This window comes from Medicago truncatula, chromosome 4 (assembly GCF_003473485.1).
Source record: "Medicago truncatula cultivar Jemalong A17 chromosome 4, MtrunA17r5.0-ANR, whole genome shotgun sequence".
Taxonomy (NCBI): domain Eukaryota; kingdom Viridiplantae; phylum Streptophyta; class Magnoliopsida; order Fabales; family Fabaceae; genus Medicago; species Medicago truncatula.
Window position 1 is genome coordinate 56,621,379 of NC_053045.1, and position 23,415 is coordinate 56,644,793.

General features: G+C 32.1%; 2 protein-coding genes across 2 annotated transcripts; both read right to left on the reverse strand.

Moving 5' to 3' along the window:
- Positions 1–524: 524 nt before the first annotated feature.
- Positions 525–5,575, reverse strand: LOC25493988 (cysteine-rich receptor-like protein kinase 10). The gene is made up of 7 exons (XM_013602696.3): positions 4,441–5,575; positions 3,132–3,242; positions 2,823–3,010; positions 1,821–2,031; positions 1,421–1,658; positions 1,188–1,338; positions 525–1,019 (listed from the first exon to the last, which is right to left on the reverse strand). The coding sequence occupies exons 1-7, from the start codon at positions 5,528–5,530 to the stop codon at positions 708–710; spliced, it is 2,301 nt and encodes a 766-aa protein (XP_013458150.1). The 5' UTR covers positions 5,531–5,575; the 3' UTR covers positions 525–707.
- A 2,856-nt stretch (positions 5,576–8,431) lies between these two features.
- LOC25493989 (stem-specific protein TSJT1) lies at positions 8,432–12,197 on the reverse strand. The gene is made up of 5 exons (XM_013602697.3): positions 11,898–12,197; positions 9,660–9,900; positions 9,452–9,572; positions 8,829–8,938; positions 8,432–8,654 (listed from the first exon to the last, which is right to left on the reverse strand). The coding sequence occupies exons 1-5, from the start codon at positions 12,101–12,103 to the stop codon at positions 8,619–8,621; spliced, it is 714 nt and encodes a 237-aa protein (XP_013458151.1). The 5' UTR covers positions 12,104–12,197; the 3' UTR covers positions 8,432–8,618.
- Between the last annotated feature and the right edge of the window lie 11,218 nt (positions 12,198–23,415).

The window sequence follows — 23,415 nt, forward strand, 5'->3', positions numbered from 1 at the left end:
CTTAAAAGAAGGAGTTTAACATTCTACTCTTTCTTATTTGGTTAGTTCTCTACTTCTCTTTCTCTTGTTGCCACGACATATCAAGTGTGGTGGACTTTTGGATTTTCCAGATGTGGAATCTTTGCAAGCTTCTTTGAATGGCATGCCATGAGAAATGCTCATGTGTAGTAGATTCTTAGCATTAAAAATGGTGTATTAATCACTTGATTTTTCATTCTTAAGAAGTACCTTGAAGAATTTGAGAATCTTTGTGATAGCCATACCATAAAAGTTAAAAACAATTCATGTAATTTTTCATTGGAGTAAAAAGAGACGAGTTTTTTGCATTTGGAATTTTTTTGAAAGGCTTAAACAAAATATCTTTTGTGAAAAATGCACATTACACGCCTAGTCTATATCGTAACAAACACAAGACTATGAGCTCTATCCAACAAAAGTGTTATTTGTATTACCAGACTCACATTCATTAAACAATAGGATTTCAACAGCATATTCTATTGTATAATCTTTTTGAAACTCTCTAGTCTCTAGTAAAGATTCCATGCAAGATTTCCCAGATGTTAACAGAAAATAAAGGTGTGAAATTCTGACCCATGTCATTAGCTGGAATTTTTTTTCTCAAGGTAGATTGATTTTTAGCTCAATAAAAAAATTCACTTTTTAGTTTCTCAAAATTTTCTATAGTTGATCTAAAAATTCTTACAAAATTATCTTGGTACCATTTGAGAAATTGTAACATCATTGATTGAAGAAAATTTGAACCCGGAGTTAGATGTATCTCCCTTATCATCTTCATGTTTTTTCATCGAAAAAGCGGGCACATTTGGAGTACCAACATATGCACCTTCATTCTTGAGCAATGAATCAACTTCTAACATGGAAGGTCTGTCTGATGAGTTCTCTTGAACACACAAAAGAGCTACCTGCATGCATCTCATGATTTTACAATGTGACGTTGAATCATCCAATGAAGGGTCAAAAAACTCCATGCCTCTCCCTTCTATCCAGAGCTCATAAGCCTGAAAAATGAAATAGAAAATTGATGATGTGTTTCAGCATCAAGAAAATTAGTAAAGATCTTGTGCAAGATGCACAAATGTGGTAAAAAAGTTACAGAAAACAGAAGTGTAAAATTATTTCACGTGACATTAGAAAAAGACTTCTCTTAAAACAGATAGATAACTTACGTATTCCAAAAGATTCATATTTTCATGTGTGCCGTAATAATGTGAAGTCCTCTTTCCACTTATGATTTGCAAGAGAAGAACTCCAAAACTATAAACGTCGTACTTGGGTGAGTATATGCCTTTTTTGACATACTCCGGAGGTACATACCCACTACAAAGTACAAAGGCCGATTCAAGTGATTAGAGACATCGAGGGAACAAAGATAACACATTACTGATTATGATTTACTTACTATGTTCCTACTATCCTGCTTGTGTTTGCTTCAAGTTCATACTTCCCGAAAATTCTAGCCATACCAAAATCTGATATCTTTGGATTCATCTCATGGTCTAACAAAACATTACTAGCTTTAATATCTCGGTGGATTATAGTAAAATTTGAGTACTCTTGGAGATAAAGAAGGCCTTGAGTAATTCCTTCAATGACATTCACACGTTTACGCCAATCTAGAAGAATTGATTTCCTTGGATCTGCATTAAGTTCAATTCCGAACCATTAGTCACTGTAACTCTATTATAGCTGAACAAATCAGTACATTCTGTAATTATTGCTACTTTGAACATTAGTTTTTTGTTCCACCACAGTTTGAACATTAATTGAGCTTAGTAGCAAATAAAATATTAGTAACAGACCAAAGAGAAAATGATCTAAGCTTTTATTTGGGAGGTATTCATAGATCAGAAGCTTCTCGTTCCTTTTTGTGCAGTAACCCAAAAGTCTAACTAAATTCACATGTTGTAGTCTTGCTGTAAGTGTGATCTCATTTTTGAACTCTTCAAGTCCTTGATTGGAGGTTTCTGATAGTCTTTTGACAGCTATTTCCTCTCCCTTCCGTAATTTTCCCTGGCAAAAATTAAATCATAACATTGTCATCAGAGAATTACTCCACTGCACTCTCAATTTGTGGCATGGATGTAACAGAATACCATATAATGGTTGATATTTACGGTCTATAAATATTTAGTCTTTTCTTGCGCTGAGCTTAAAGTTGTTTATGATATGTTTTCATAGTTGAAGAGGAAATTCCTAGTAATCAACTAATCAATAGATAACAGCAAACATAACCTATTACCTACGGAGCAGTGATCACTGACGCATAGACACCGAAAACAATTTTAAAAAATAGAAATGTTAAATGCAACATGTGTCAGAGTCGTTTGAACTAAAAAGGTGCCTTCAATTTTTAGTGTCGGTGTTACACATGGCATAACTAACAACTCTGTATCTACTGAAATTAAGATACTATAGTCTTGGGATTTAAGAGCAAGCAACCTCCTTCGTTGAATGAGTGTCAAGGCTCTGACTATGAAAATTTATTAGGTATCAAATAAATAGTCGTTCTTTGATGCAAAATTTCATCTGGGTCAATGGTAAGTGACTAGAAGATGCATGAGCTGTAGTTCTGATTCATGCATCTGATAGAGTGCAGGATATGATGTGGCTAATAAAGTTTTCGCTAACGAGATATTAAAATATGTCAACAATTTAGTGCCTAGAAATTCATATTAAAGAATACATCATTGCTATCCTTACCAGTTATCACAGTAATTGTGAACTTTTCTAATCTTCAATTTACATTTCACAGTTTCTATTTCATGAAATATTTCACCAACAGATGTATTTTCATATGTTACCTTGTACACTACACCAAATCCACCCTCTCCAAGCTTATTTTCTTTTGAGAAGTTATCTGTTGCCACTTTAATTGTGAGATAATTAAATACTATTAAATCAGAACCATTTCCATTGAGATCTTCTTCAGCTGCTGATAAATATATCCTCATTTTGTATATCATTCTTGTAAATGCAGTGGTCATTGTTCCTAACAAAGGAGTTTGAGATAAATAAAAACTTAAATAGGGAAAATTGTACACAACTCAATCTCTTTAATTTATTTTATATTAAGTTTATCACTCTAGGGTGAAGGTTAATCATATCCTTACCTTGGTGGTAGTAACAAAATATTACTCCCAAGATAATGGCAGCAGCCAGAGTAGTAAGCAGCACAGTTATCAGCAACCTTCTGTTATGATGATCTTCATCTACTTCTTGAGCTGAAAGAAAGTGATACTAATGTTAATCCATAATTACAACACCAATATATTGATAAAATGGTGTGTCTACCTCAACTAATTAGTCTTTATTAAAATGGTCTTTCAAAAACCTGGTATTTAACTTAAAATTTGACTAGGGAACAAGGGTAGAGAAGGGTCTTGTTAGAACAAGAACCCGGTTCAAAAGTAAAAACATATGAAAAACACAGACAAATAACACACAATGTTTATCACGTAGTTCGGCTAATTGTGCCTACCTCTTAGACTAGTGCTACAGCAGTATTTCTCCATTAATCAAGCTTAGGGTCTACGGAGTGTAACTTGTATTTTGTGAGAGTTAACTTAAAATCAGGTCCTGCAGAAATCGTGGCACGATGGCTGAGCAACGTGGCACGATTGGAGGTTTCAGTTTTGAGGCAAGTCACTGGATTTTTCGTGGCACGATGGGGTCACAATGTGGCACAATGGTGCGCTGGCAGCGAATAACAGAAACGTATTTTTGGGTGCAGATTTGTTCCAAATTTTAAGCGATACTTTTACTATAAATATAGACCTTGTATCAGAGTAAACTTTGAGATAGAGGGGGCTGAAACAAGGGTTTAGAATGGCAACAACAAAACTAGGGTTTGTATAGAGTTTATCTCTTTGGAACAAACACTAGGGTTTGAGGGTTGATTCACCTTGGGAAACACTATTAGGATTGAGTCTCTTGGTTACGGGAAGAGATTGGGGCTTTGGGTAGAATTAGGCGGGAGACTTATTCTTGTAACCCATTGATATCTCTTTTGTAACGTTACTCATCATATAGTGAAACGGATGGCTGCTCTCTCCCCCAGACTAGGTCAATTTGGACTGAACTGGGTCAACAAATTATTTTGTGTTTTCTCTTCCTTTTCTCTTGATGTTGTTTTCTACTTTTGGCTTGTGTTTATAATTGTTCCATTCACTTTGTTTTAGTTGCTTGATTATCGCTTGTTCCACGCATCAAATTTGTTATTGGTGTGTTTTCTCATCGAATTCTGAACATATTTAAATATTTGTCCGGGTTAGAAGATTACAATCAACAGTACTAGTATCTACAAGTCATACCCAACATATCTTTAGCATTTAAAAATCAATCAATTAAGTCATAATTACAAGTCAAATATTTTGAATTGAAAAAAAAAGCAAAGGGAACTGAGAGGATAGAAAAAGTTACCTGCCTTTGAAAGGATCCAATTGTCATCATTCCCAACTTGGAAAACATTGTAACCAAGTAATCCATTTTTCTTTGCATAAGATACTTTTACTTTAATAGCTTTCACATCATCAAAATTAACCCAAGTAGTGGATGCAACAGTAAAATAATTCACCACAAAAGTATCATTATAACATGAAACTACTCCGTCACCAAAGCTTCTAATATAACTTTTTATCAACTTATAAGCCATTGAACCATCCTTTGTAATAGCAGGACCAGAAGTTGGTTTACCAACACCACCTTCACCTGGTTTCACAAGTGTCCAAGCAAATCCATGATAAGGCAAACCAATTACAAGTTTGTGAGAAGAAAATCCTCTTTTTCTCCACTCTTTAATACCTGAATCAGTATTTTCCCAACCAGATGAACCATACAAAGCCGCGTGGAAACCCGTAAAATTGTCCTTTTTAGGAAGATAGTAATCATATGCAACAAAATGAACCCAATCCAAATTCTTCTGCATTGATTCAAAAGGATAACTAAAGGAATCTGAAGCTTTAAGATAATAACCTGCCATCACCAAAACTAACTCTGGTTTTTTAGTGTTTCTTGCTTCAGAAGTTATCGCTATTCGCAATTCCTTCAAAAGGGTTGCCAAATTTGCAAGTTCATTGCCTTGCTTTGGCTTAACTCCACGAAAGTCTATGCCTTGAAACCCATAGTTTCTTGCTGTTTTGATGGAAGAATCAATGAAAGATTTCCTGTTAGAAGATTGGTTTATCAGTGAGGAAAAAACTGAAGAGTTTTCTGTTTTGGTGTAGATTGAAAGAAGAGTTGTAACAGATGGATTTTGAAGCTTTACTGTATTGGTAAAGGTGGAGAATTTGTGTTCTTCAGATGAGTTAATAAAGATATTGTAGTTTGTGGAGTTTATAAAAGCAAAAGCACATAAAAGGTGTGTGAAAAGATTGGATTTTATGTCAGAAGCTGAAATTTCACTGCCTGAATAGTAATAACCAGCTTTGATCCAAGAAGTTGTGTCTGCTGCAAATGAGTGAGATGTGAGAAAGAGGAAGACAAGGAAGATAGCAAAATGATTTGAAATCATTGTACTGTTTAAGGATGAGTTCAATTGTCTCAAGACTCTTAAGTCTTAAACTTGTGATATTAGACAAATGATTATGTGTGTACGTGTTGCCTATATAGGCCCCATACCAAACAAGCTATGATTTTATATTTACATGTAAAATTTTGGAATTGACTTGTGATAAATGTACATGTATGTTGATGTCAGCAATAAATAAACTTTAGCTATAGTTATTGCAACTCTCATTAGTGTGTTTGGTTTCAGAATTTCTGAGGTGTTGAAATTTTAGAAAATAATTTAAATTCTTTTGAGTGAATTTTTTTGTTTGGGTTGCAAACTTGGAGAATTTTCAAAATGAGTGGGTATTATGAAGTGTTTTATCAAAACTAAAAAGAAAGAAATTGTCAATTTCACATTGAAATTTCTTTCATACTCTATAAAATGGGAGGGAATACTAATTTGATTTTTAGAATTCATTCAAAGAAGATTGTTATGGACAATGTTAAATAGAATGTTAGAAAGAGAGTGTTCATAATATTTATCTTCATTCAATTTATGTAGTTGGTTTGGTTCCTTAAAAAATTTACAGCGCTATTGATTTTTTTAATTTTGCAAATTGATCCTTGTAAATTTTCAAAAAAAATCAATTGATCCCTAGAATTTTTTTAAATTTAAAATTGGTCCCTATCTTTTAATAATTTGAAAATTGGTCTCAACTTTTTTGAGATTTCAAATTTGCCCCTATAGTTTAAAAATGATCATGTTGGATTACTTCTAACAAAATTCCAACAATACAAAAAATCACACATTATTAACACCAACCTAAAAAAAAAAACTTACTATCAATTTCAAACTGATAGAAAAAAGTACAAAATAAGAGTATTATAAATGTCTAATGTGGGATGGTCCAATGTTTTTTTTTTAACAAATCAAAATGAGATATATTACGAGATTAACGATGTTACCACCCGCACAAGGTGTGCAAAAGGAGGAACACCGAGAAATATTTACAAAGTTATGGTGCTCAAATCAAGATAGTCAGATAGAGCACCTCTCAAACCCAAAAAAAATTACATAATAACACCCATACACGGGATGGGGTGTTTCCACCAGTCGTGGTAAGCGTAATCAAAAGCAGTCTGTTTAGATTTCAGCCAAAGGAAAGAATTAAGCTTTACTTTTTCAATGAGAACAAAAGAAGTGGAACCCGTATTTTGAAATACCCGGTTGTTTCTTTCCTTCCAAAGCACCCAAATAATCCTGAAGAATAAATGAGAATAGATTGGCATTCCAGCCATCCTAGTGAACTAAATAAAATGTTGTCGAAGCTCACCAGCATGCACAAAAGAGATGCCCAGCCAATTCCAACCAAGAGCCCAAAGATCAGCCGAAAGAGTACATTGAAGAAAAAGATGTGTTACCGATTCAATGGAGTCACAACCTAGCGCACACGATATATCCGTAGAAGGGAGAACACCGTGCACCACCAGGTTGTCTTTAGTAGGTATACGGTTACGAAGAATGCGCCACACCAACAGAGACACCTTCGGAGGGACATGCTTGTGCCACACATCATCGATAAGAAACATGTCCACCATGTCGCCCCTGGTGGTAATAAAGTGGTAGGCTCCTCGCACCGTGTAACCATGGGTTGGGTCTAACATCCACCGCCAAGTGTCATGAATAGTATCCTGCAAAACAATGTTATGCAACAACAGAGAACATTTCCTCACAAACTCCTCCTTCCACGCAAACAATCGACGTCTCCACTCCTACGCCCCTCCATCGATTCCCCAACCACGACCCTCCACCCCTCCCACCGTGGGATGGTCCAATGTAAATACAAAACCCGAAATGCTGATAGCTCCCATTTTAAAATTTTTTAAACTTTACAAGGAACTACTCAAATTTCCTCAACAAGAAAAAGAAAAAAAAAGAAGGAACTACTCAAAAAAGTAACTGCTCAAATTTGACTGCTATATGAAATTTGTTGAGGAAAATTTAATACGTTTTTCCTTTTCAGGAAATACATAAATTTTCGTTTGTAATTAAGATGTCTCCAACTCAATTTAGTATCTATTTTTCAAATTTGTAGGACCTGTTGAAACTTGAAAGTGTCATTTACTTTATATGTTTCGTTGTGAAGTCAAGTAACCCACACATCTAATATTAATCTTTTATTTATTCCTAATATTTTTAATATCTGTGAAGAAACTTAAAGTTACACGTAACATTAGATGTGTAGAGAATAGGGTAGAAGATATAATTTTTTTGGTCAAATTGATTTTTAACTTGAATTAGCTTGGTAGGCACGAGTTGGCATGGAAAAATCTAAAACTTTGACTAATACAAGACTTGTGTATGTTGAATTGAAATGTACAGTGCGATTCTTTTGGGGCTTCTTCTCCAGAAGAGACTTTTGTAAAACATTATCAATGATTAAAGAAGATGAAGTATTTTGAATATATCCTTTGCTCTCTTTCTTGAACCTAATAGGCAACGAGATTCAAATCCAGGTTCTTGCAGATTTTGAGTTAAAAACCGAATGTTTACAACATGTTCGTTTGTTTGTTATGATATGAATGATGAATATTCTATTCAAAGTTTGTAAAACAAAGTTTATCCTGAGATAACTTTGGTTGAAGATTTATGGTTGTTCCAACCTCAAGCCTAATTCCGAATTATTGTCCATTTTGAGGTATGTGCGAAACACTTTTGGCTTTGTTCTTTGTAAAAGACGTCTTAAGTGGATTGAGGAGTGTATTTTTTATAAGTTACCCACTTACCATTGTGTTGTTTATAAACTACCTTATATTCGATTCCTAAATAATGTGAGACTTTTTGGTGTACCGGACCAATGCTAAAGGCACCCAACCATCGCATATGTTTGCTTATTTGTGAAACTCAATAGAGAATAAATAATAAGGACAATAGAGAACCACAATCATCATTATTATTAGATTAGATTGAAAAAACACAACTATACATGGATAGAAATAGTAAATTATAGCTCTAATGAACAAGGTTACACTTCTACCACTTTGCTTCACTCATCATTAAGCCATTTAATTACATAGCCCCTTTAGAAAGCATTCACTCATAAAAAGGTCTACTCTCTGGCTGCAAGAACTGTTGCCCCTTCAACCTGAAAATCAGTAACTTAATATTTAGAAGTCAAATTCATTAAGATAGAACAACATTAACCACAAATTAAATAAGTACTATCAGTATAGATGTATCACTGATATTATTTGTTACCCAAGGGAAATTTAATTATAATAATCTTGGTTGCATTTGATTTATGGTCTCATTTTTTTACCTTGAAGGTTGCACCCCAGAAATCCTCTTCATTAGCAGGCACTGCAGTAATTTTATTTTTAGGATTCTCATAGCACATCAATCCTCCAACAGCAGTTGAGTAGAAACATCCTGTCGAATTAAAGACCAACAGTGTCAAAAATGAAACAGAGCTGAGAATATCCTTGTACTAAATACTAAACTTCTATGAATCCAACCCTTTCTCAAACATCATCCAAGGTAGACACAATTGGTTGGTGCATGTGTGCGAGTGTTATAAAACGCGGAGTACCAAATTCGATTCAGATAAAAAATATTATAGCACCGGATTACTCTTTCTAATTTAAAGTGTCATGCACGCTTACAGACAGATTTCACAAACAATGAATCAAACCAACACAGAATCAGTTCAAAACATGATTCAACAAGTAGTTCATTGAACTCGATACAACGTACAATTAATCTAATAAACAAGTCGAACTGATGGAGCAGTTAGTGGGCTTGAATTGATTCAAACTTGAGTAGAAAAATAATGTTCATGTCAAACTTGAGTCCGAGCAGGACAAATTCTTATCAAATAAAGTCGAGCTGAAGCAAGTTTTGACTCAAATGGACTAATTTCCATGATAGAAGAAGTTATTGTACCTTGAGGGAAAGAAGCAAGTGACTTTCCACAAGCACTTTTAAGCAATTCGGCATCATCAGCAAATGCTGCATATCCATCAGCAGTTATTCCCCAAAATAGTGGTACCTTACCAAATTGATCCTGTCAAAAAAAATAATACACTAAGCAAAATGTGGAAAGAAATTTAAACAAGAAACCTTGAAAACTTAGTTTAAGATTAGTGCTTACAGAGGCCACAAAAAGAGTAGAAGTGGATTTGTCAAAAAGTATGAAAGCAAAAGTGCCACTGAGATGACCAACAACGTGATTGGGAGGATAAGGTGCTCTGTCACGTAAAGCTTTGTAAGCCTCAATCACCAAAACAACTTCATTAGCTGACTTGGCTAGTCCATATTGTTGCCTTAATCTCCCTAAATTGTCTAGAGCTCCCTCAAACATGCAGAATATCTCATCTTTTACACCAAACATTCTGCCATTTTCCATTCAATAAGATGATAAAGAAACTACTAAAAATAGGGTGCTGCCTAAAAAGGACACGGTGAAAAAAAAAATGACATTTACTACTATTAATTCTAAAAATTCTGTTTTTTGACAAAATTGTATAAGTTCTATTTTTAGAAAGTAAAATTGACACAAAAAAAGTTAAAGTTGATGTTGTTTAGATTATACTATAAGCAATCAACGTAAAATAACTTGTATAAAAAACGTAAAATAAAATTCTTAAAAAGTACTGTAGTTTTGATTATATTTAAAATAAAAACTGTGTTAATTCTTAGAAAGTAAATTAAAATTAAATGTGCTCAACTTAATTTTGATTATTTTTAAATTATATAACTAAAAATGTATTAAGCCAAAAAAAAAAGTAAAAGCTTATTGAAAGTGTAGAAATGAAGTTTAGCTACCCTTAGTAAAAAAAATAAACAATTTACCAATCCAACTAAAAAAAAAGTTAATAAACCTATCCAACCAATTGAGAAACTATTGTATGATCACAAAATTTGGACAAAACCACATAAGTGAAAAAATACAGAAAAAAATAAGAATTAAATTATATATATAGGGAAAGTATCCAGTGAAAACCAATATCTATTATGAGGAACGAGAACTATTAATTACAATCATTAGATATATTAAACGGCTGAGATTAAAAAATTTCAATAAGACATGGCGTGGGTTATGGGCACTCTATCACCTACATCCATCAAGACAATTTCAATTCCATGGATCTGATGTTATGTTTTTTTTTTTTTTACAAGGGTTTTAAGTTTTGATAAAAAGTACCTCCAATTCAATCGCAAAAGTGTTTTCTTTTTCCAATTACATCGTGGAAGCAATTTTTTTTCCAATTCCATGTGGCCTTTGATGAAAAGTACATGTGTATGTTCCAATTTGTTTTCTCAAATTTAATCGCAAAAGTCTTGTTAATCAGCTCTGCCATGAATGGTTTGACCGCCGCCTTCTCCATATAGTAAAACACCTTTCACCGGTTTAATCAGGAAAATAACGCGAAGCAGATTATAATGTGCAGAAAAGACCATGCGATATTTATTAAAAAAAATTAATCTTAACCGTTCAATATATTGAATGATTGTAATTAATAGTTCTCGTTTCTTACATTAGATATTGGTTCTTATTGGATACGCTCTATATATAGATTTGAAATTTGTATCGAAAGTTTGGGAATTAACAATTTCTCTCTCTTTACTTTTTCTTACAGGAATTTCTCTCGTCTCACCAAAAAAAAATTGACGGTTTGATTTTGTTTTATCTCCATATAGCTCAATCAACGAAAAAATGTATTATGGAGTAATACGTAAGAATTGAAGTTGAAACTAAACATTCTACTTTTTCACTTAATATTTGAAGAATTATTTGAGATAACTTTTATGATAATTTCTTTTTTCTCACTTTTTATTAGTTAAAAATAATAGAGAGAAAAAAAAAATGAAGAGAGATAATAAAAATATAATGTAAGCATGAGAGAGAAATTTGTCAATAAATTATCGCAAAATGGTGTACAAATATCATTTCTCTAAAAACAGATAAATTTGTCTTTGAGCATAATATAACTCAGTTGGCATGGACATGCATTATTATATTAAGGACTGAATTTGAACCTCAAACACTCGTCTTATTCAACTTAAAAAATGTGAATTTTAACTAAGGTACTTAAAAGAAAAATCTAGCTGCTAAGCTTTATTCAAAACAATATTATCTTTTGGTATGCAAAATTGGCCACATAAGCCAGATTCTTAACAACACCAAAAAAGCAGGATCTGAAATCATGACAACCTACGAAACAAACACAACTTCTAGATATACACGTAGCGTTTAGGATCATGTCATCAGATATTTATGAACTTTCTTTTTTTGGTCAATTAAAAAAGTAAGTTCAGTAATCAACAAGCATTGATATTGAACCCAACGACGTCGTTTAGTTCAGTGTGATCGATAGTGTTCAATTACCTGGGTTGTAACGACGACTCGTTCTGATGTGTATATGCAAACCGGACTTTATCTCCGACTTCAACTGACACTGTTGAACCACCGTTGCTCTCAGAGAAACGCTTCAACAGTGCCGTCGCCGTCGTCTTTGGTGACGGTGTTCGGCTGCCAGCTGCAACTAGCTCGTCTGGCGGGGATACGACGGAGCTGCTGAACACACCCAACATGTTTAGTTATTTGCTTATAATTTACAGCTTTTTATCTTTTGTTATGACAAGAACAGAGCAGCAAGAATGAAATTACAGAATATATGAAATGAAGTGGTATGGGTTTTGTTTTATTATATAGTGGGAGGAACGAGGGCAGTTAAGTCATTTTATCATCATCATAATAATTAAAATTAAGGAGAATGTAACAACTTGTTGGATAACCACTTTATACAAAGAAAAATTTAGATAGTGGTATAAAAATCAAAAAAATAGAGAGAATGTAGAAGAACAATGTGTGTATGAGAGATAAAGTTGTTAAAAAGTGGTTGTTCAAATATCATTTCTCTATAGATATTAAGTTTTCACAAGCGTTTTTTTTTTGTGGTCGGAAGTCGAACCACGAACCTTGTATATATCATGTATTGTCTTTAGCAATTGAGATAAGCTCACGGAACTTTACAGACGTTTAATAATGAATAAAAATCTTCGATTGAATTATGATCACTAAAAAATCTTGTAAAAAAAAAATTATAATCACCAATGTTTATTTTCTTCATAAAATTATCCTTCTATTAAATGCACTTCTTTTTTACAATTTTTCCCGGCCTAGACTTTTCTTACACAGGTTTTTATAGTTCAAAAAATTGTGCTTTATTGCCGGAAAATGAATTTGAAAAGAAAACACTAGTACACCAAAATCACCATTTTTTTTAGGCTAGAAAACACTTTTTTGGGATAAAATATATGTGTGGGATTAAAACTACAATGAATGTGAAAATTGAGAAAGTAAAAAGTTTAGGGCCTATTTGATTCACTTTTTAAAAACAGTTTTTAATTTTTAAAAAGTGAAAAACTAAAAAAGTTGTTTGGTAGACTTGTTTTAAAAAAGTAATTTTAAAAACTGGTTTGTGTTTTATAGTTTTGTGAATTATAAAAACAAAACAGCTCAAAGTAGTTTTGCTTTTTAATTTTGGTTTTGAAAACAAGAAAAAGGCGGACATGAAGCCATTTTTCATTAATGGCAATTGAGTAATTATGAGATTTTCTCATTTTCTCAATCCTAAAACTGTTTTTAAAAATCAATTTGCCAAACGTAATTTTCTTTAACTTTCATCTTAAAAACAGTTTCGTAAAATTGATTTAAAAATAGTTTTCAAAAACTAAAAATGAAAACTCAATCAAACAAGCCCTTAATTTTAAAATAGACCATTTCTCTACGTGTGGCAAGATAGGATGATCAAAAGTATAATTAAGACAACATTTTTCTTAATTGTATACTCAATTTAATAATACATATCCCTTAATATATCAACTTTGCATATATCATAATGATAATTATATCAATATCTTTTTCATTATAAAATACCAACACTTCTTTTTACATTTACACCAACAATTGATAAGAATATTTTATACAATCATTATTCTCAAGTAATACAATGTTTGATATAGAGTTCTAAAATATTTGATAATCTAAAAACAGTTACGCAAATTAAAAAAATAAATAAATTATATTGATCGTATCAGATCAGATGGTGATTACAGGCGTTGCGTTTGACGGTGGTTGTATGTGATTGTTGTGGTTGGAACGGCGGGGAGGTGTGTGTATTTGCGGAGTAGAGAGAATCTAACATTGGAGACTGCTCAGAGTCCCCTTTATATAGTGTGGATGTGCAGGTCCCATTAGTAGGGCACACTTGGAGTTCGACAGTTACGGATTCGTGAGAATTGTAATTGTCGAAAGAGAATTCGCAAGCACGTTTAAGAGACGTTGATAGTTGTTCGAACCGGTCTCTCATGTGCTACGAGCACCTCCCTCGTCTAGAGAGGTGTGTTGCGAGTAAGTGGCCCAAATGTTGGATTTGGACGTTTTTTTGTATTGAGACTATGTAAATGGACATGGGAGCGTTTGCTTGATCATCCATAACGTATATGTTAAAGTTATACAAATTATCCTAATAAAAAAAAAGTTATACAAATTATGTACCAAAAAAAATTATACAAATATTTTTTTAAGATCTAGATTAAATTCATTACACTGTTTTTTTATACATTAGTATTTTAAGAAGATCTAGATTAAATTCATTACACTGTTTGTTTTTTTTTTTTTACGTACAAGTATTTGAAAAATAATTAAAAACATATTTATAAAATATTAAGGGACGAGTAAAAATAAAATTAAGACTCATGACATGTGGGGCCGACAACGGCGATGATTTTTGTCACCGGAATATGACAAACGTGGCGGTGGGTCCAAGCAACTTCTCTCTATTTCTGAGACTGAAATTGATGGCTAATTTATTTCTGCTTGCAGAATCATCCAGAATTTACGATGGCTAATTTATTTCTGCTTGCAGAATCATCCAGAATTTACATTGGATTTTGATTTATTGCGTGCAATGTTTATGCCTTATTTTTTGTTTCAAAGAGCCCAACAGCAAAATTTCAATACTGAATCGATAAATGAAAAATTGTGGATTTTAAAAATATGTCAAAGGTTGATATATTTGCATATTATATAGATTTTAAAAATTGAAATTAAGAAAAGTAAATCATGAGAAGAATTGCGACTTCTCTAGCACATTCCATAAAAGTCTACACAACTACTAATGAGATATATCCGATCCATTTTTTTGTTTGTTTTCCCTCTTCAAAATATGGATGTCTCCATTTATTTTACTTTACTCACATGAAGAAAAAAAAGGTAGGATTAACTAGTATCCTTAAAGTTTAGTTAAAAATGTTAAATATATAAAATTTAGGAAATGTTAACCATTGTTTTTGGAACATTGATTAAAGTATTAAAATAAATAAGTTTGTATCGAAAAGTGGTATAATCATTGATAAGAAAAAAATAAAGACTTGTATTTTCAAGACAAAGTTTTTATTAATGGTTAACCATTGTCCTTAGACTACTGGTTAACAAGACCCATAAAACTATAATTAAAAATAATAAAAATATAAAACTTTTATTGAAAATAACAACTCTTTTAAAATGTTAAATACTCACTTTTTCACAATTCTCAATGTTATCTTTCTAATTTGTTTTTCTTAGGAACAATTATTAATATTTCTCTAATTTTATTAACGAAAGATGACAATAAATTAAAGTTTAAGATGGAGTAAATACTTTCTTTTGGTATGATAGGTGGTTAGGTGAGACTCCTTTATGTGTGCGGTTTAGCCGCTTATTTGAATTATTCTTAAATAAGTCGTGCTCGGTCGCCACTCTCTCTCACTTGGGTAAGGGGGCTGATGGAGTTGCGTGAAGGTGGAGGAGAAGATTCTGGGCGTGGGAGGAGGAGTTGGTAGTAGAGTGTAGGACTTTTCTTGACAGTGTTGTTTTGCAGCCTACTATTTCAGATCAGTGGCACTGGCTACCTGACATTGCGGAAGGTTATACAGTGAGCTCCAGCTATCAGCGTCTAACTTCTCAGGATACAGCGATTGTGGTGCCTCTGTACAACCTTATATGGCATAAAAAAGGTGTCTTTGAAGGTATCTATTCTAGCTTGGAGACTTCTTCGTGACAGGTTGCCTACAAAATCAAATTTATTGAATCGCAGCGTTCTTTCTATCGAGGCAGTCATTTGTTCAGCTGCTTGTGGTCAGGGTGAGACGACATCCCATCTCTTTTTACAGTGTGACTATTATGCGTCGTTGTGGCCGATGGTCCGATCCTGGTTGGGTGTTTCAGGCGTGGATCCATCAACCCTTCATGAGCATTTCTTTCAGTTTACTCATTACTTAGGTCGTATGAAGGCTTGTCGATCTTTCCTCCAGTTGTTGTGGCTTTTGTGCGTGTAGTTAATTTGGACCGATAGAAATAACAGGATATTTAATAATTCTCAAAGCTCTCTGTCTGAGCTTCTAAAAGAAATTAAGTATCATTTTTATTGGTGGTTGAAGGCTCATAGCACCATTTTTGTGTATGGTACTCAGAGATGGTGGTCGGACCCGTTAGCTTGCTTGGGTATCGGCTAGTCATGCTTTGGGTTTTGGTTGTATCTAATTGACTTTGTGTTCTTTGTGAGTGGTCTCTTTAGCACACCTTGTGATAAGGAACAACTCAATGTTTGTTAATATATCCCATTTATACAATTCTAGGGGGTGTCCAACGTGCACCAAATATAAGTAAATTTGAATCTCCATTTAGCTTCTTCGGCAAAATTATACCAACACTCTTAAAGTTATCAATAGACTCAACTAAACAATTGAGCTCAAGTGGTTAAAGAGTTTTATTGAGGACGAATGTTCGGGAGAACCCGAGTTTGATTCATAGATAAAACAATTCTTGGACATACTATTTTTACCTCATGGTCAAACTCCGGACTACTAGTGCCCCTTTCCCATGAAAATCGGAGAGTTGGTGCAAAAAAATAGGTTAGCAATACACTTTTGTGTCTTTTGAACAACGGTAGCCATACCAACATCTCCTCTATTTGAAGACATTCAAATGGGAGAAAGTTTCATTAATTAAAGGAGCATTCTAACATTGAATATCATGACGTACTAAGACAAAAATAATATCACACTTAAGAAGTTCCGGAGGTCAGTTTTTGTGACCATATTGATAAGGAAGTCAATTTTTCTCTCATGTGCAAATTAGATGACCATTTTATACTCTTTAAATGCTCACTTTCTCAATAACATATGCATGAGCTTGCAAAATGTTTCTCCAAGTATAATTTGGACGGTAACTGATTGAAGTTGTCAAAAAGTTACTTCCAAAAAAATAAATTAATTGATCTGCCGCCACCTTAACTTATTTCTTTTATTCAATTTGGTCCCATAATTCTTAACTTTTTCAAACATGTCCCTTAACTTATTTATTTTATTCAATTTGGTCCAATTTTGATAATTTTAATCCCCTAAAAAAAGAGATCGTTGGATTACAGAGGTCTATCAGATTTTACGGTGTATCACCAACATCTAATTTTTTACTTTATTCATCTTCTTCCTCCATCTTCATCTTCTTTCAACCTTCATCATCCCAAAAAAATTCTTCACATTTCTCATAAAAACCTAGAAAAATAAAATTAAAACACTCAAATTAAAAAAGCCCTACAGGTTTTGGATCAAACTCTTTCTTCTTCTTCCTTCGATAACAAAGTAACCTGGGAAGATGTCATTAAGATGGTTGAACAAGTTTCTAAACAAGCCACCACAGATAGAGCTGTCAAAACGGACGACCCATTTAGGACCGGCCCTAACGGGCTTCGGGCTTTATCAGGCTGGGTCAAAAAGCCCGGTTGAAAAACGGGCTTGAAATATACTACCCAAGCTCGGCCCTACACGGGCCAGCCCTTATTAAAAATTATATATATTTTTTTTTTATAAAAAAAGTACTATAAAATACTCCTATAATTTTTTTTATAAATAATATTTTTAATATGTCTAAATAATGCCTAGAACAAAAATAAATTGTAAACATTTTCGTACAAACGTCGTAAACTAAAACGGCGAGGAAAACAATTTTAAATAAATTAGATATGTTATGGTTATAGATATTTATATATTCGATCTTTAAAATTATAAATAATGAAACGAGTAAATATAATTTTATATTACATGTATATTTGTGTTAATTCATTGAATTTTCACTTTTATTTATTACTTTGATAATCAAATAATTAAATAATTATTTGAAAAATATATATAATTTATAGGATTTTTTTTGTTATGTGGGCTAGCGGGCTATCCTCGGCCCGTTCGGGCTAGCCCTAACAGGTAGCGGGCTTTTAAGGGCCGAGTTCAATATTTAAGGCCCAAGCCCTATAATTAATCGGGCTAAACGGGCCAGCCCATATGGCCCGGCCTGTTTTGACAGCTCTAACCACAGGTACTTCAACTCTTTTCAACTCTTTCTTTTCAATTCTAATTCAATTGAATCTGTCTCTTTATTTAGTGTAATTAATTAGCATAAACAAAAAAATTGATGAATCAAAATTTCGCAAACTTAAATCAAATGGAAGGTAAATTATCAGCTCCAGAAACACGAACACCAGCAAAATGAACAGAACAAAACAAAGGGAAACCATTGAAGACGGAAACCGTGTTCCTCATAAACACGAGAAGCGATTTTGGCGTTCCAGAAACGGTGAGATCTAGGGACGCAATTGATGACTGAGTGGTTGTGAGAGAGAAGGTTAAAGGTAAAAAAAAATGGGTGTCAGATTTGAATTGAGTTTGTAGTTGAAGATGAATTGAATTTATGATTGAAGGTGATGAATTTGATTTAAATTGAGTTTGTGGTTGAAGATGAATTGGATTTGTGGTTGAAGATGATGAATTTGATAAATGGGTGTTAATTTTGATTGTGAGCTATATGATGGTGGTGGTGTTAATTCTAGATTTAAGTAAGTGTTTAATTATGTGGTTTTTGTTGAAGTTGAAGATGACGAAGATTGATGAATGTTGTATGAAGATGAAGATTTGAGAAGAAGATCAAGGAAAGTGGAATAAATTAGGTGTTGGTGTGTCATAAGTGATCATGTAAGTGAATAAGCTTAAGAAGTGATGAAGGAAATGTTTAATTTTTTATTTTTTCTGGATTTTTATGATGAAGATGATTAAATTTGTTGGGTTTAGTGATGAAGAAGAAGAAAGTAAATAAATTAGGTGTTGATGATACACAATAAAATCTGACAGACCTCCGTAATCTAACGGTCTCTTTTTTTAGGGGATTAAAATATTAAAATTAGACCAAATTGAATAAAAGAAATAAGTTAAAGGACATGTTTGAGAAAGTTAAGAATTATGAAACCTAATTGAATAAAAGAAATAAGTTAAAGAACCGACAGATCAATTATGAAAAAATAAATTGTTTCCAAACATTGTACGGTCAATAAATTGTCATTATTCATAACATGCCACCCTTGTTTAAACAATGTTTCAAGATTAAAATTGTGGAATATGCTAAAGCTCATCCCATTCATATTCTCCTATTTAATTAATCTAATGACTTATAAGTTCACCTTGTTTTATACCCCACCAACACTTTTTTTTTGTCAGGTAGTCTACTGGTTAGGAATTCACTTTTAAAGTGAATAAGTGGGGTGTTCGATGTTCGAACCCCAGCCCCTGCATATAATAATACATTGTCCCCGCCAATTGAGTTATGCTCACAGGAACATACCCCACCAACACTTACTAATAATGTTTTAAATATGCTCGTATAAACTCGTAAGAAGTAGAAAACAACTCATCATATACATAGAAATTGCTTGCTTGAACAATTTCTTTGATAAAAAAATTTAGTCTTGAAGTTGATAAAAAAAAATATTTCCAACATTTCTTCTTTGTCTTCCACATTCTACCTTGGACAAAAATAAATGTTGCTTAGACATACCAACAAAATCAATTAGCCTAAGATACATTGAATAAAACTCAACAACCTTAATTTGATTCCAACTTTAGGACAAGAATTTACAACCAAGAACATTTTAGTTGAAAGAGATTTCTAATTTATTAAAATTGATAAGTTGATCAAAAGAATATTAATGAGTATTAAGGACTCTTTGAATGGTTCGAGTATCTTGAAGGGAAATCCTAAAAAAAAAAGCCTATCCTCTAAAAAAAATAAGGTTACCATCTCCAAATTTGAATTCAATAAAGGATATTTCTTCATGTGCCTTATTAAGAATCCCAAAAAATACTTTAACACATAAGATAAATAGATAAGGAGATAAATGATCTCATTGATGAAGACCACACTAAGGATAAAACTTATGAAACAAATTTCCATCAAGTAAAACAGAGACATCGTAGCAATAACAATTAAAATTCAAGTTTTTCTATTTTTGAGACTAAAGTATCCAACTTTTATCTCCCACATCCCTTCTTGCCTTGATCTTTTTCCTTATATAATGAAAAGTTTTGAAAGTAGTGAGACATTATTACTGATTAATTGTCCCACAACAGAAGCACTTTGTAATTTTACAATAATATGAGGAAGAACCAATTTCAAAACATTTGCAATTGTTTGAGTAATTATTTTAAGGGTTAATCATCGAAATTGACCTTATAATATGCGCGAAGTTGAAAAATGACTATGTAAGAAAAAACACAAATTCTACCTCTGTAATTTGAGATTTTTCATATTTTTTTATCTCATATTATTTTTTGTAAACATAAAGTCTAGAAACGTGATCTAGGATTGAGTTTTTTCATGATTTTTTTGTGACCTTATTTAGGAAGTCAAAATATGACTTTTTACATGAAATTAGAATTTTACAATGAACAGATTAATGATGAATTTTTAAAGCGCATATAACTCAAAATAAAAACCCTAAAAATCAAATTTTATGTTAGTTTGTTGCCGAACCTCTATAAAAATACAAAGATACAATCTGCAAAGTTTCGTATCATTCTGAATACACCGATTATTTTGATTTTTCAACCAAAATATACAAAATTACAATTTTTTCCCGAATAAACATATTCTCGTAGATCAAATCTAATTCCTTAATTTTGCTAGGGTGTTTATAAAATCATAAGAACATCCACCACTTAACTCTTGAGTTTTTTTCCTTAAAAAAAACTCTTGAATTTTAATTATAGACAAATTAGTTATAAATTGTATTTCTTGTAATTGTGAATTTTTTAAACAACTCATAATTAATCCGTCACTTATATAAAAACTCTAAAATTTTGTAGTAATGTTCTTACAATGATCTAATCATACTATAAAATTACAGAACAAAATTGGTAAAGGTTCTTAAAATATTCTTACCATACTCGACAAATTTTGTCGTGTGGATTAATCACTATTGTTAAACAACATGAAAACTTTATACTTATAAGATAAGATGATTAAAAAACATATTTCTTGATTAAATAATTTGTGTATGAGAGAAACACATTACGACCGTGGATTTGTTATAAAAAAAAAAAAAAAAAAAAATCTTTGTAAGTTTAACTCAGTTGATAGGAATATTACATTTTATATGAGTTTGAACCCCGAACATTCCAGTTCTCCACAATTAAATTGTGTGAGCTCTGACTACTAAGCTACTTAAAAAAAAAACTATAAATGTAGTGGTGGGTAAAGACAAATATGAGATTCCTAACTACCTCCAACTGTTTCACCAAACACAGTGACCTTGGATTATAAAAGAATAATCTTGCTTCCTTGTTTAATGCATTTAAAATAAATTAAAAAGTTAACCACCTCAAATTTCTACAAAAATCAAAACATTGATTATTAAGTTGAAGTTTAATTTATTAAGTGGAAGTTTAATATATTCCAACTAGCCTACACCATCAAATCAAACCAAATAGATTAGGAGGTTTGTATGTCTTTCTCTCAATAGATCCTTAATTTATTACAACTTGGGCTAAAAATGGGTCAAGTTAAGTCAAATTTGGTTCATGCAGACCCATCTCAACTAAATTGGTTTAACTTAGACTCAATTCAAATTATCATGAATTTGTATGTGTTTGAACTCGATTTGGTTCAAGCCCATGAACATTAATATTTGGCTTGTTAATTAGTGGTTAAATTGTATGTTTGGTTCCTTATATTTATTTTCTTTGGTTTTAAATTGGTCATTTAGGTCTTGAAAAGTTTTAAATTGATCCATTATATATTTATGTTACCAAATTTATGTATAAAACATTCATGTGGCTAGCTAACAAAGACGCACACATGGATAACTGTTGGAGTCATGTAGACGTTTTAGGTAGAATTAACTCGAAATTTGACAAAAATAACAAACTTATGTCGAAATCAATGACATACATAAAAGACCAAATTAAAAAAATCTTAAACATGAAAATCAGCTTAAAACCTAAAATAAATATAATAAAGTAAACATGCAATTTAACATTAATTAGTTCAAATCATGTAAATTGAAAAATCAAAGAGCCTGTGTTTATTCAACTTAATGAAAGCTCAAATCTTGGCAAAAAATAATTTTAACCAAGAGCCTGTATATATGATTTCAATTCAACTATAGTCCGTCCCATTGATTCATTTTATTATATCACAAAATCACTCATTACTCTTACATGTCTCTCATGTGTCGTGGTGCATTCCTTATATAGAAGAAAATGCTAAACGAAAAGGGACACTAACGTTTGTCCTAATAGCCCAAATTGAGAAACTAAATATAAAAATATTTGAGTTAGATGTAGTTTGATTTGGTTCATCGTAAACCCTATTATTCACGGTGAATTTTAAATTAACATCAATTGAGTAAGAAAGTGAAACTAATTACATATACAAGAAGAAGAGAGTTAAGATTCTAATCCTATTTATTTTTTTTATAAAAAATATATATATATAATCCTAACTGCTGTTTTTTAGTTCTAGTTCAATCATTCATTGTTGGAATTTAAATGTAGTCGTTGAGGAATCAAGTAATCAACCCTCTACAGATGAAATATTCTGTTATCTGTATAACATTATAATCGTACGTTGAAGTTTAAACAAAGTAAAGGTTAATCATGGTGTTTCCGTCCACAGTATTAAGAGCAGATTAACAAAAAGAATGCAAGATTCTTAATAATTCAACTATGTATGTAAGCTTCAATCTGCGGGCGGTATGCGAAAACTGTGGGTGAGATGAAGTGTGTTTTATCCAAAAAAGAATCAAATCCACGTCAATATTATGTACCTATTTTTGATATTTTTATCTTGACTCGACTTACAAGACATTCCCTTTACATATTTCACTTAACCACGTAATTGACAATGCACGTTCATCCTTCACCGCTAAATTGTAGACCCCGCATCATCATCATATTCATGATGAGACCCCACCATAAATGAGGTGAAATGTATCCAAAAATATACCCTATATATTAAGTTAAATTACTTAATATATAAAACAAAACAAAAAACTACTTGCTAGATTTCGGACTGTCTAGCTATTTTAAATCGGTTGAAATATTTGAATTTGGATGCGAATTTTGATAATATTTTGGAGGGATTTTGCGGTACAATTTTAGATTTTGATGATAGTAGTTGTATTTGGAAGAACCATGTCTCTCATAAAGTACAATATATTTTGACGAATGTTCTTTTTAGTAAAAATATTTAAGATATGAAAGTTAAGTTTGATATGACTACTAGATATAAAATAAATTTAAGGTGTTTGCAAACAACACATGATTAGGATTTTTTTCTAGCTATCCATATTGATGGGTTAGATCAACATATGTTATCGGTGGAGTATCGTATTATCCTTAGATATCGCCTTATGATTCCACTATTTCATATTGATGATGTGTGTTCTGTTTATTGTAAGACTATGTGCAATGGGGTGTTGAATCCAACCTTCAACATGTTGAATCCATTGCAAGAGGGGTGTTGAAAATGGGGGAAA

Excerpts from the sequence above, each read along its gene's own strand:
- LOC25493988 (XM_013602696.3), bottom strand. The coding sequence starts at position 5,530 with ATGATTTCAAATCATTTTGCTATCTTCCTTGTCTTCCTCTTTCTCACA. Across the intron at positions 3,011-3,131 it reads ATTTTGTTACTACCACCAAG|GAACAATGACCACTGCATTT; the intron begins GTAAGGATATGA and ends CTCCTTTGTTAG. Across the intron at positions 1,659-1,820 it reads CTTAGATCATTTTCTCTTTG|ATCCAAGGAAATCAATTCTT; the intron begins GTCTGTTACTAA and ends AACTTAATGCAG.
- LOC25493989 (XM_013602697.3), bottom strand. The coding sequence starts at position 12,103 with ATGTTGGGTGTGTTCAGCAGCTCCGTCGTATCCCCGCCAGACGAGCTA. Across the intron at positions 9,901-11,897 it reads GAGTCGTCGTTACAACCCAG|AATGTTTGGTGTAAAAGATG; the intron begins GTAATTGAACAC and ends GGAAAATGGCAG. Across the intron at positions 8,655-8,828 it reads TCTGGGGTGCAACCTTCAAG|GTTGAAGGGGCAACAGTTCT; the intron begins GTAAAAAAATGA and ends ACTGATTTTCAG.